At 38.3% G+C, this 12,844-nt stretch overlaps 1 protein-coding gene across 1 annotated transcript in view; it reads right to left on the bottom strand.

Moving 5' to 3' along the window:
- Nucleotides 1-12,844, bottom strand: part of Cntnap5 (contactin associated protein family member 5) — a 976,150-nt gene that overhangs the window by 552,740 nt on the left and 410,566 nt on the right. The window contains exon 4 of the mRNA XM_057769582.1: nucleotides 12,646-12,793. Coding sequence (XP_057625565.1) covers nucleotides 12,646-12,793 — 148 coding nt within the window. The remainder of the gene's footprint in view (nucleotides 1-12,645; nucleotides 12,794-12,844) is intronic.

Raw genomic sequence — 12,844 nt, 5'->3', positions numbered from 1 at the left:
AACCTCAATTCTGCTCTTGAATCAGCCCATTGTTTAAACCAAACTCACCCAGACTATGGTGTATTATCTCCTGTACTTAAAAAATAAAATGGTTACAGAGCTGGAGAGATAGCTCAGAAGAAAAGAGCCTTGGCTTCCCTTCCAGAAGACCTGGGTTTAATTCCCAGTGGCCACAGCAGCTCACAACTGACCCAGTGCCTTTCTCTGGCTTCTTTAAGCATGACATTCATGTGACACATACACATGCAAGGAGGTAGAACACACATGCACATGAAATTAAAGTTAAATGTAAATAAATAAAATCAACTGCTTACAGGCATCTGAACATCATCTCAGCAACACTTAGAACAGGGTGAGGTTGCATATCTATAGCCCTGCTAGGTTGACCAAGCCAGCAAAGCCTCAGTTGTCTAAAGAGTTGGTGAAGTTCTATGCAAATAGAGGCAAGTAGAGGCAGTAATAACTACAGACAGATTTTAGAAAAACCTTGAGTGGAAAGAAAATTATTTAAAGAGGACTATGCTCCTTTTTTCTTTGGGGTTTGCTGGCTGTGGGGAACTGGGCAGGACATAAACCCCAACAAGCAGGGCCCCTCATGTTACAGAATGGTGCCCACGTGGGTAACTGCATCCACAGAAAGCCTGAGAAAGCTTGGGAAAGAATAGAGTAAAGCATGTTTTCTTGGTAGCAACAATTTCTTGGGTCTACTCTGCTTGTTGAGGTAAGTAAGTGCTCTCATCTAAGAGAGGCTTCCTGACTCAGCTTTAGCTGCAAAACCTTGCAACTCTTTTAAAAGGTCCTGCCATGAAACACTTAAATGGTGTTGATGAAAAGTTGACTGCATGCTTTTCAGATATCAACCATAGCAGAAAAAAAGTTGTGCTGTTTTAAAATGCCGGCATTCTGGGCCGTCCTGCCAGGGCAAACTCTGACTCTTTCTAGTAGGCGGTCCTGACTATGGAGCTTTTGAGTGTTGTTTAACACTGTTACTACTTGCTTGCTGACAGGGACCTTGAAATGCCATAGAATTGTGGCAATGAACATGAGGCTGGAAAGCTAAGGAATGGGCTGGATTCAGCTGTCAAAGTCACAGCTTTAATCCTTTCCATAAAGACTCATGTGGTCAGAAAAAGAGAGATATACAGTAAAGAGAGATTCAAAGACAAAGAAAACCTCTAAATGGTTTACAGTGTGTTAAAATATATGCAGGCTAAAGGTTAAAGTCCTTAAAAATAAAAAAGAAAGAAAAAGAGTAGTAAGGTGTGGTGGTACACACCTTTAATCCCAATGCCTAGGAGGCAGAGGTAGATTGACCTCTGTGATTTCAAGCTGTGGTAGCACACACCTTTAATCCCAATGCCTGGAAGGCAGAGACTGAAGGATCTCTGTGAATTCAAGGATAGCCTGGTCTACAGAGGGAGTTCCTGGACAAAGATACACAGAGAACCTGTCTCAAAAAGCCAAAAGTTAAAAGTAAAAATAAAAGAAATAGAGGTTAAAACAAAGCTGCACAAAGATGGAAAATACACAGAGAATCTTGATACTGTATGCTATTATGCTCTCTTTGAATTGTTTGAATGCTGAGGAAGGAGCAACAGCTGCTAAAAGATATTTGCTTATAAATGCTGCTGAATTAATCCATGATCGGTATTTTGAAAATACCTTGGCTTCAAAATTGAAGTCAAAAGGTAAATTACTTTGGAGAAGAGGATTTGCTTTTGTTTCCACAGAAAATGAGAGGCTGTGGATTCATTCTGAGCTAAGAAAAAATCAGGTTTGGTCAAGGAAGACTACCTGAGAAATCTCCTGTAGGATAGGTGCCCCAGATGTCAAAGTTCTGCATCCAGAACAGGTTCAAGACTGCTGCCTGAGATGATCAAGACTCACAAGATACTCCAGTCAGGAATGGATTATAACTCTAAATTTTCTTTAGGTCCCCATAAGATTATCAGTGCCCCCAACCAGCTGGAAGTAGCCAGGAAAACTATGCCCACATTTCCAAAATAAATGGACTATGGATATTTTCCTTTGTTTAAAAAAAAAAAAAAAGAGGGAGAAGTAGTGTGGGATAATTGTCTGTATTCTGTCAATCATGTTTTAAATAAATGCTGATTGGCCAGGCAGGAAGTATAGGCAGGTCAACCAGACAGGAAGTAGAAGCAGGGCAATGAGAACAGGAGAATGCTAGGAAGGAGGAAGCCCATTCCTCTCAGTCCTTCCCAGACCACGGAAGAAGCAAGGTGTAATCTAACCAGCTGAGAAATATACCAAGCCATGTGGCTAACATAGATAAGAACAATGGGTTAATATAAGCTACAAGAGTTAACAAGAAGCCTGAGCTAATGGGCCAATCAGTTTTATAACTCATGTAGCTCTCTGTGTGATTTTATCTGGGACTAAATATCTGGGGGACCAGGCAGGACAGAAACCCCAGCAAGCAGCCCGGCCCTCATGTTACATAAACAGGGACACCGAGTTTTTGGTTAGGATTGTTTGGTGGTGTATATGGCAGGGTTTTGCACTAATGGGAACAGTCCAGGGTAAAATGGGGTTTCAATGATGATGGAAGGCTGTGTCTGTGATGGTTGTTCTTTGACAACTTGACATGTCTGAAAGAAGTGGCCTCCATACAATCTGCCTGTATACATATTCATGGGGCATTTTCTTGATAGCTAATTTATAAAAGAAGACTCCTCTCACTATGAGCAATGCCGTGCTTATGTAGTTGGGTATGGTTATATAAGAATGACAGCTGACTATGAGCTAGGGCATTAGCCATTAAGCACAATTTCTTCATGGACTCTGCTTCAGGTCATACATCCAGGTTCCTGCCTTGAACTTTGGCTGTTCTCCATGATGTTTTGTTATCTATAAGCCAAATTAATCCTTGATTGCCTCAAGTTTCTTTGGTCAGTATTTTAGCAAATCATCAAAGGAACAAACTAGAAGAGATTGGATCCAGAAGCCATGGTGAGGGTTTGGGTTTTTGCACAGGGAGACATATGTGTAGGGTCATGGAAAATCAATGTCAGCTACTTGTAAACTAGAAAGCTCCTTCTTTCTTGAATAGCTTACAAGGTGACTAACACCCTACTGATGGACAACTCCATTGCTTTATATAATTCACCAGATAGAGAGAAATCTGTATTGATGGTTTCAGGCCTGGGTTCCCTCACACTCAGGAGTACCTTTGATTGAACCAGATCTAGGCTTTAACAGGTCTATGGTGACATTTCTACTTCAGAAAAATACTTGGTTGGCATAGGGCATGAAGGAGTCCATCATTAAATAAAGCTAAAATATTCTTCAGAGATACCTTTCAACCAGGTTTCTTATTGGCTGTGGAGCTAGTTCTGTAGGTAACATTTGCTTGCAAACACAAGGGCATTAGTTTGATCTCCAGGCCCCATGAGAGAAGGCTGGGGTGGTGGTATGTGCCCAGTGTTGGGAATGGAGACAAAAGTAGATGCTGTTCACTGACCAGTCAGGCTGGCCCACTAGTCAAGCCCCAGGAGAGGTAATATGTGTCTATATGAGTTCAGCCTTGAGGAGCGAGAGACAATAAGATCCCTAGGGCTCACTGGTCTGTCAAGACATAGGCCAGCAACAGACAATAAAAATCAAGGTGATCAGTACCTGTGGAAGGATAACTGATATTGATCTCTGGTCCCTACATACATGCTCATACACGTACTGGCAATCCTGTACAGACATATGTACCAACACACACATGTATCCATGCATACACATAAAGTAACAGTTATGATCTAATTGAAACCATGATCTTTTGCGGTGGGCATACAGGATGAGTGCACAAAATCTATAATAATAATAATGAAGAAGAAATGTCATTCTGGGTAAAACATTGAAATATGGAAACATTTGAAAGAAAAATAAAAATCACTAGACCAGGGCTAGCAAATTACTCCTTAGTGAGTAGGTATGCTTGCTGCCCAGACTCACTACCTGAGCTCAGTGCTCAGGATTCACATGGTAAAATGAGAAAATAGACTCTCAAAAGCTGTGCTCTCACCTCCACATGCACACTGTGATGGCATGGTGTATGTATGGACATGTACACACACACACACACACACACACACATTCTATCTCTAAAATGTAATTGGAATTTTTAAACCCAAAGAGTTGTATACAAGAAACACACTATAAACACACCTCAACCTTGAAGAGAAATATTACCTCAAAGTAAAGGGTTCGGAAAAGATTTTCCAACCAAATGAACCTAAGAAACAAGCAGGTATAGCTATCCTAATATCTCACAAAATAGACTTCAAACTAAAATCAATCAGAAGAAATGGAGAAAGACACATTATATTCATCACAGGAAAAATCCATCAAGATAAAATCTCAATTCTGAACATCTATGTCCCAAATACAAGAGTACACACACATGTAAAAGAAATCTTACTTAAGCTTAAATCACACATCAACCTCCACACACTAATACTAGGAGACTTCAACACTCCACTCTCCCCAATGGACAGGTCAACCAGACAGAAACTTAACAGAGAAATAAAAGAACTAACAGATGTCATGACTCAAATGAACTTAACAGACATCTACAGAGCATTTCACCTAAACACAAAAGAATATACCTGCTTCTCAGCACTTCATGGAACTTTCTCTAAAATTGATCACATAATTGATAACAAAGCAAACCTCAACAAAAACATAAAAATTGTAATAACCCCCTGTATCTTATCAGATCACCATGGCTTAAAGTTAGAATTTAACAGCAACACTAATTGCAGAAAGCCTACAAACTCGTGGAAATTGAACAGTGCTCAACTGAACCACTGCTGGGTCAAGTAAAAAAAAAAGGAAGAAATAAAAAACTTCCTAAAATTCAGCAAAAATGAAGGTACAATGTACCCAAAACCTATGGGACAGTGTGAAAGCAGTGCCAAGAGGAAAGTTAAATGCACTAATTGCCTACATAAGGGAAGTGGAGAAATATCACACTAGTGACTTAATAGTGCACCTGAAAGCTCTAGAACAAAAAAAAGAGTAGATTACAGGAAATATTCAAATTGAGGGCTGAAATCAATAAAGTAGAATCAAAGAAAACAATACAAAAAATAAAATAAAGAGCTTGTTTTTGAGAAAATCAACAAGATAGACAAATCCCTATCCAAATCGGTCAAAAAGCAGAGAGAGACTATCAAAATTAACAAAATTAGAAATGAAAGGGGGCACGTAACAATAGACATTGAGGAAATCCAGTGAATCATTCTGTCATACTACAAAATCCTGTACTCTACAAAATTGGAAATGCTAAAATAAATGGACAATTTTCTGGATAGATACAACATAGCAAAATTAAATCAAGACCAGGTGAACAATTTAAATAGAAATAAATACTATTTCCTGCAATGAAATAGAAGCAGTCATCTAAAGCCTCCAATTAAAAAAAAAAAATCCCAGGGCCAGAGAAGAATTCTACCAGAACTTTAATGAGGAGCTAATACCTATACTCATCAAAATGTTCCACATAATAGAAACAGAAGGAACATTGCCAAACTCTGTTTCTGAGGCCTGATACTCTGATGCTGAAACCACACAAACACTCAGCCAAGAAAAAGTATTACAGACTAATCTTACTCAAGAATATAGACATAAAAATACTCAATAAAATAATGGCAAATTGAATCCAATGACACATTAAATATCATCCACCATGCTCCAGTTGGCTTCACCCCAGAGATGCAGATATGGTTCAACATATGAAAATCAATCGATGTAATACATCATATAAGTAAATAAACTGAAAGAAAAAATTATATGATCATCTCATTAGATGCTGAAAAAGCATTCAAAAAATTCAACGTCCCTTCATGATAAAAATCTTAGGGAGACCAGGGATACAAGGAACATATCTAAGCATAATAAGACCAATATACAGCAAACCAATAGCCAACATCAATATAAATGGAGAGAAACTCAAAGCAATTTCACTAAAATCAGTAAAAAGACAAGGTTGTCCTTCTCTCCATATCTATTAAGGATAATTCTTGAGGTTCTGGTTTAAGCAATAAGACAATGAAAGGAGATCGAGGGGATTCAATATGGAAAGGAAGAAGTCAAACTTTCATAATTTGCAAATGATATGATATTATACATAACTGACCTCAAAAATTCTACCAGGGAACTCTTGTATCTGATTAATACCTTAAGTTATGCTGTGGGATACAAGATAAACTCAAATAAATCAGTACCGCTCTTATATACAAAATGGTAAAGAAGCTGATAATGAAATCAGAGAAACATTACCCTTCAAAATAGCCACAGATAACATTAAATATTTTGGGGTAACACTAACCAAAGAAGTGAAAGACCTGTTCAACAAGAACTTTAAGTCTTTGAAGAAAGAAAGTAAAGAAGATGCAAGAAAAAAGAAAGATCTCTGATGCTCTTAGATAGGTATATAGGATCAACATAATAAAAACAGCAATCCTACCATAAGCAATCTATAGATTTAGTGCAATCCCCATTAAAATTCAAACATAATTCTTCAGACCATGAAAGAACAATACTCAACTTCATATGAAAAAACAGAAAAACCAGGATAGCCAAAACAATTCTGTATAATAAAAGAATTTCCAGAGTTCCCTAACATCAAGCTCTATTATAGTGCTACAGTAACGAAAACAGCTTGGTATTGGCATAAAAACAGACAGCTTGGTAATGGAATCAAATCAAAGACACAAATATTAATCCACACACCTATGAACACCTGATTTTGACAAAGAAGCTAAAATTACAAAATGTAAAAAAGAAAGCATCTTCAACAAATACTGCTAGCATAACTGGATGTCAAACATGTAGATGAATGAAAATTGATCCATATCTATCCCCATGCACAAAACTCAAGTCCAAATGGATTAAAGACTTCAATATAAATCCAACCACACTGAACCTGATAGAACAAAAAGTTAAAGAAGCCTTTAATGCATGGGCACGGGAGATTGATTCCTAAATATAACACCTGTAGCACAGACACTGAGAGAAACAATAAATAAATCGGACCTCCTGAAACTGAGAAGCTTCTGTAAAGCAAAGGGCACAGTCAATAATATAAAAGGCAGCCTTCTGAATGGGAAAATATCTTTACCAACCCCTCATAAGACAGAGAACTTATCTCCAAAATACATAAAGAACTTAAGAAATTAGACTTCAAAATTACAAAGAGTTCAATTTAAAAAATGGGGTACAGATCTAAACAGAGAACTCTCAACAGAAGAATCTCAAGTGGCTGAAAGACACGTAAGGAAATCTACAGCATCCTTAACCATTAGGGAAATGCAAATCCAAACAACTCTGAGATACCAACTTACACCAGTCAGAATGGCTAAGAGCAAAAACACCAATGACGGCTTATGCTAGAGAGGATGTAGCGTAAGGGGAACACCCCTCCATTGCTGGTGGGAATGCAAACTTGTACAACCACTCTGGAAATCAGTATGGTGGTTTCTCAGAAGACTGGGAGTCACCCTACCTCCGGACCCAACAATACCATTCTTGGGCATATACGCAAAGGATGCTAAATCGTACTACACAACATTTGTTCAAATTTGTTCATAGTAGCATTATTTATAATAGCCAGAATCTGGAAACAACCTAGATGCCCCTCAATTAAAGAATAGATTTTTTAAAAATGTAGTATTTACCCAATGGAGTACTACTCAGTGGTAAAAAATAATAAGCTCTTGAATTTGCATGCAGATAGATGGAACTAGAAAAAAACATCCTGAGTGAGGAAACCCTGGCCCAAAAAGATGAATATGGTATGTAATCTCTCATAAATGGATACTAGCCCATAGTCCATGATTGTAGAGTAGCTAAGTAGCTAATCTAAGCTTAGATCCCTAAGAAAAACATATAAATTCACCTGTATAGGGGAAATAGAGATGATCACCTGACAAAAATGAGAACATAGGGGTGGGGGAAAAGGAAGGATAGAAGGGGAAGAAGAAGAGAGAAGGGGAGGGGGGAGGAGAACTTGAGGGAACTTGATAGTCAAGATGGGGGACCAAAAGAGATAAAAAGCAAGGAAAGAGATACCTTGATTGAGGGAGCCATTATTGGTCTATCAAGAAACCTGGCACTAGAGAAATTCCCAGGAGTCCACAAGGATGACCCCAGCTAATCCCCTAAGCAATAGAGGTGAGGGTGCTTGAACTGGCCTTGCCCTGTTGTCAGATTGATGACTACCTTAAATGTTACTATAGAACCTTTATATAGCAACTGATGGATACAGAGGCAGAGCGCCGCAGCAGACCACTGGGCTGGTTTCCCAAAGTCTAATTGAAGAGTAGGAAGAGTGAGAATATGAACAAAGAGGTCAAGACCATTATGGGGACACCCACTGAAACAGCTTACCTAAGCTAATGGGAGGTCAACAACTCCAGCTAGGCAAGGAGGATTCAGCATTGGACCAAACTAAACTTATGAATGTGAGTGACAGTTGCATGGCTGGCAGACTGTGTGGTCACTGGCAGTGGCACAAAGATTTATCCCTACTGCTTGTAGTGGCTTTTTGGGAAACCATTCTCTCTGAATTAATACTTTGCTCAGCCTTGATATAGTAAGGAGGGCCTTATCCTTTCCCAAAGCAATGTACCATACCCTCTCTGAGGAGTGGATGGGGGTAGGTGAGGGAATAAGGTGGAAATGGGAACTGAGTTTGGTATATAAAATGAAAAAAAGACAGTTTGTTTTCTTTTCTAAAAAAATAAAAAGTGCTTGTTCATGATAAATATAGTCATTTCTTCAAAAACTCTCTTTCAAACAGGATTTCATTTTTTTCTGACAGATACATCTTAACCTATAGCTTAGTTGAAGAGTCATTAACATTTTATTTTTTGTATTTTCATTACCAAAAATGCTAACTAAATACATATAGCATTGGGGAAGCAAATGCACTGTCATGAAGCACATCAAATTCTTCTGAGGCAAGGGCTATTTTGACCTGACTTGATGAACAGTACTAGTCTGTGTCATATGTGAGTTCCCTGTCTGACCCACACCAATAATTCACTGAACTGTTGTGATAGTTCTAATTGCCTACATGACAGCAAGGGAACCCCCATGAAGAGAATTTCAGAATGGGACTGTTTAGATTAAGTTGACCTGTGGCCATGTCTGTGGTAGAATTATCTTGATTAAGTGAAGGCATGCCCCCTCTGGCTAGTCCCACTGTCTGAGCAGTGTGTCCTTGATTGGTGAGAGTGAAAAAACAAATTGAGCACTGGCTTGTGTGCTTGCATTCTTTGCTCTCTGCTCATAACTGTAGATGGGATGTGACTAGCTTCTTAGGCTTTCTGCCAATTTGACTACCAAGAAATGATGGTTTGCAAGCTGAGATTATGAACTGAAGTAACTATCCCCCATATTCTTTACTTTGTTTGTGAAAGTATATTATCTCAGTAATAGGAAACAGAGCTAAGATAACTATGGTTTTAAAAAGTGTTGATTGAACAGTCAACATCAAACTAAATGGAGAGAAACTCACAGTGATCCCACTGAAATCAGGGACAAGACAAGGTTGTCCATTCTTTCCATATTTATTCAATATATTTCTTGAGGTCCTAGCTAGAGAAATAAGACAATGAAAGGAGATCAAGGGACTACAAATCTGAAAAGAAGTCAAACTCTGACTAGTTGAGATGATATGACAACTTACAGAAACAACCCCAAAAATTCTTCTAAGGAACTTCTACAACTCATAAACACTTTCAGTAACTTAGCAGGATACAAGATTAACTCAAAAAATCAGGAGCCTTCATTTACACATTTGATAAATTGGCTGAGAAAGAAATCATAGAAACATCACCCTTCATGGTAGCCACAAATAGTATAAAATATCTCAGAGTAACTCTAAACAAACAAGTTGAAGACCTATATGACAAGAAGTTTAAATCTTTGAAGAAAAAAATTGAAGAGGACACCAGAAAATGGAAAGATCTCCCATGTTTTGGGTAGGTAAAATTAATATGGTAAAAATGGCAGTCATAAAGCAATCTACAGATTCAATGCAATTCTTCACAGACCTCAAAATATAATATTTAACTTCATATGGAAAAGCAAAACACCCAGGATAGCCAAAAACAATCCTGCACTATAAAGGAACTTCTGGAGGTACCACATTGTATCCCTGACTTCAAACTCTACTACATATCTACAGTACTGAAAGCAGCCTGGTATTGGCATAAAAACAGACAGGAGGACAAATGGAACTGAATCAAAGACCCAGATGTTAATCCACACACCTATGAACACCTGATTTTTGACAAAACAAAAATTATAAAATGGAAAAAAGAAAGCATATTTTAAAAATGGTGCTGGCATAGGATACCACCATGTAGAAGAGTAAAAATATATTAATATCTATCACCATGCACAAAAGTCAAGTCCGAATGAATCAAAGACATCAACATAAAGCCAACCACACTGAGCCTCATAGAAGAAAAAATGGGAAGTACACTTGAATGCATTGGCACAGAAAAACACTTCCTAAATATAATGCTACTAGCACAGACACTGAGAGAAACAATAAATAAATGGGACTTCCTGAAATGGAGAAGCTTCTGTAAAGCAAAGGACACAGTTAACAAGACAAAATGGCAACCTACAGAATGGGAAAAGATTTTTATGACTCCCATGATGGAGGAGGGTTATTTGTCTATCTGTTGCTTTCATTGGTTAATTAATAAAGAAAACTGCTTGGCCTGATAGATTAGAACATAGGTGGGTGGAGTAGACTGAACAGAATGCTGGGAGAAAGAAGCAGATTCAGATAGTCGCCATGGCTCTCCTCTCTGAGATGGATGCAGGTTAAGAATATTCCTGGTAAGACACCACCTAGTGGTGCTACACTCATTAGAAATGGGTTAATCAAGATGTGAGAGTTAGCCAGTAAGAGGATAGAGCTAATGTGCCAAGCAGTGTTTAAAAGAATACAGTTTCCATGTAATTATTTTGGGTAAAGCTAGCCAGGTGGCAGGATGCAACCCGCTGCTCCTTCTACAGAGTGGCACTCTCTCCATCTACATCCCCACATTAGATAGAGGGCTGATCTCCATAATATACAAAGAACTCAAGACACTAGTCATCAAAAGAACCAATAATCCAATTTAAAAAATGAAGTACAGACATAAACAGAGAACTCTCAACAGAAAAATCTAAAATGGATGAAAGACACTTAAGGAAATGCTCAACATCCTTAGCTACCAGAGAAATGCAAATCCAAACAACTCTGAGATTCCATCTTACATCTGTAAGAATGGCCAAGGTCAAAAACACTGATGACAATTTATGTTGAAGAGGTTGTGGGGTAAAGGGAACACTCCTACATTGCTGGCAGGAGTATAAACTGGTACAGCCCCTTTGGATATCACTATGGCAATTTCTCAGAAAATTAGGAAACAACCTTCTCAAGACCCAGCAATGCCACTTTTGGATATATACCCAAAGGATGCCCAGTCATACCACAAGAACATGTGCTCAACTCTGTTCATAGCAGCATTCTTTATCATAGTCAGAACCTGAAAACAACCTAAATAAATGCCCCTGTACCAAAGAATGGATAAGGAAAATGGGGTACATTTATACAATGGAGTACTACACAGCAGAAAAAAATAACAACATCTTGAAATTTGTAAGCAAATGAATAGAGCTAGAAAACATCATATTGAGTGAGGTAACCCAGATGCAGAAAGACAAATATCACATGTACTCACTCATATGTGGATTTAGATATAAAACAAAGAAAACCAGCCTACAAATCACATTCCCAAAGAACCTAGACAATAATGAGTATCCTAAGAGAGACATACATGGATCTGATCTACATGGAAAGTAGAAAAAAACAAGATATCCTGAGTAAATTGGGAGCATGGAGCCATGTGAAAGGGTAGAAGTGGAGGGGAGAGGAAGAGAGGTGAGCAGAGAAAAATGTATAGCTCAATAAAATCAATTTTTAAAAGTGTTGATCATGTTCGCTACTTATTCATCATTGGATATTGATATATCAAATAATCAAGTGAATGACACTGCTTAAATGAAGAAAATCAAATCAAAATGACACAGTTCACATGTTTAGAGTTATCCTTGTGTAGAGAATTAGGATAAGAGCATTCATGCATGACTCCTTCTGTATGTAATTACCTTCATTTCTGTACACACACACACACAAACACACACATGTTATTTAAAGTCTAGAATAAAATGAGTTAACTACAGAATGGGGAAAAACTATGCTTCAAAAGAGCTTGCCTTGCAAGCATGATGATCTGGGTTCCATTCCCAAAGCCCAAAACAAGTTGATGTGAGGGTACATACTAGGAATACCAGTAGCGAGGAAACAGAGGGGACAAGAAGACATTTTGGGTCACTGCCAACCAACATAGGCACAGCTGTGAGCTCCAAAACAGTGGAAAATACTGGGTCAAATGATGGACTGTGTTCTTCAGGAACATTAGAGATTTCTGTCTGCCTTACTTTTGAATCCACACACATTTACACACACACACACTAATTGCAATTATCCATATTACTAATTGGGTATTCCATGGGCAGCATCATTCACCCATACTGCTGTGTGACTTTGTCCATGTGAGTACTTACTGTAGGAGCATCCGTAGATCTCCACTCTCATGCCAATCCTTCCACTTGGGTTCCACTCCAAGGGCACAAAGCGAACAAAGCGGGTTCTCACAGAGTGTAGCAGCTTGTGGTGCACGACACTGTCAGCATTCATGTTTCCTACAAATGTCTAAAGAGAGAGGGAAACTCAGTGAGCTCTATAGTACCAAGACATGTCAAT

This window comes from Chionomys nivalis, chromosome 5, assembly GCF_950005125.1.
Source record: "Chionomys nivalis chromosome 5, mChiNiv1.1, whole genome shotgun sequence".
NCBI lineage: Eukaryota > Metazoa > Chordata > Mammalia > Rodentia > Cricetidae > Chionomys > Chionomys nivalis.
The sequence above is the reverse complement of the archived record's forward strand: the minus strand, read 5'-3'. Positions and strand labels throughout refer to the sequence as shown.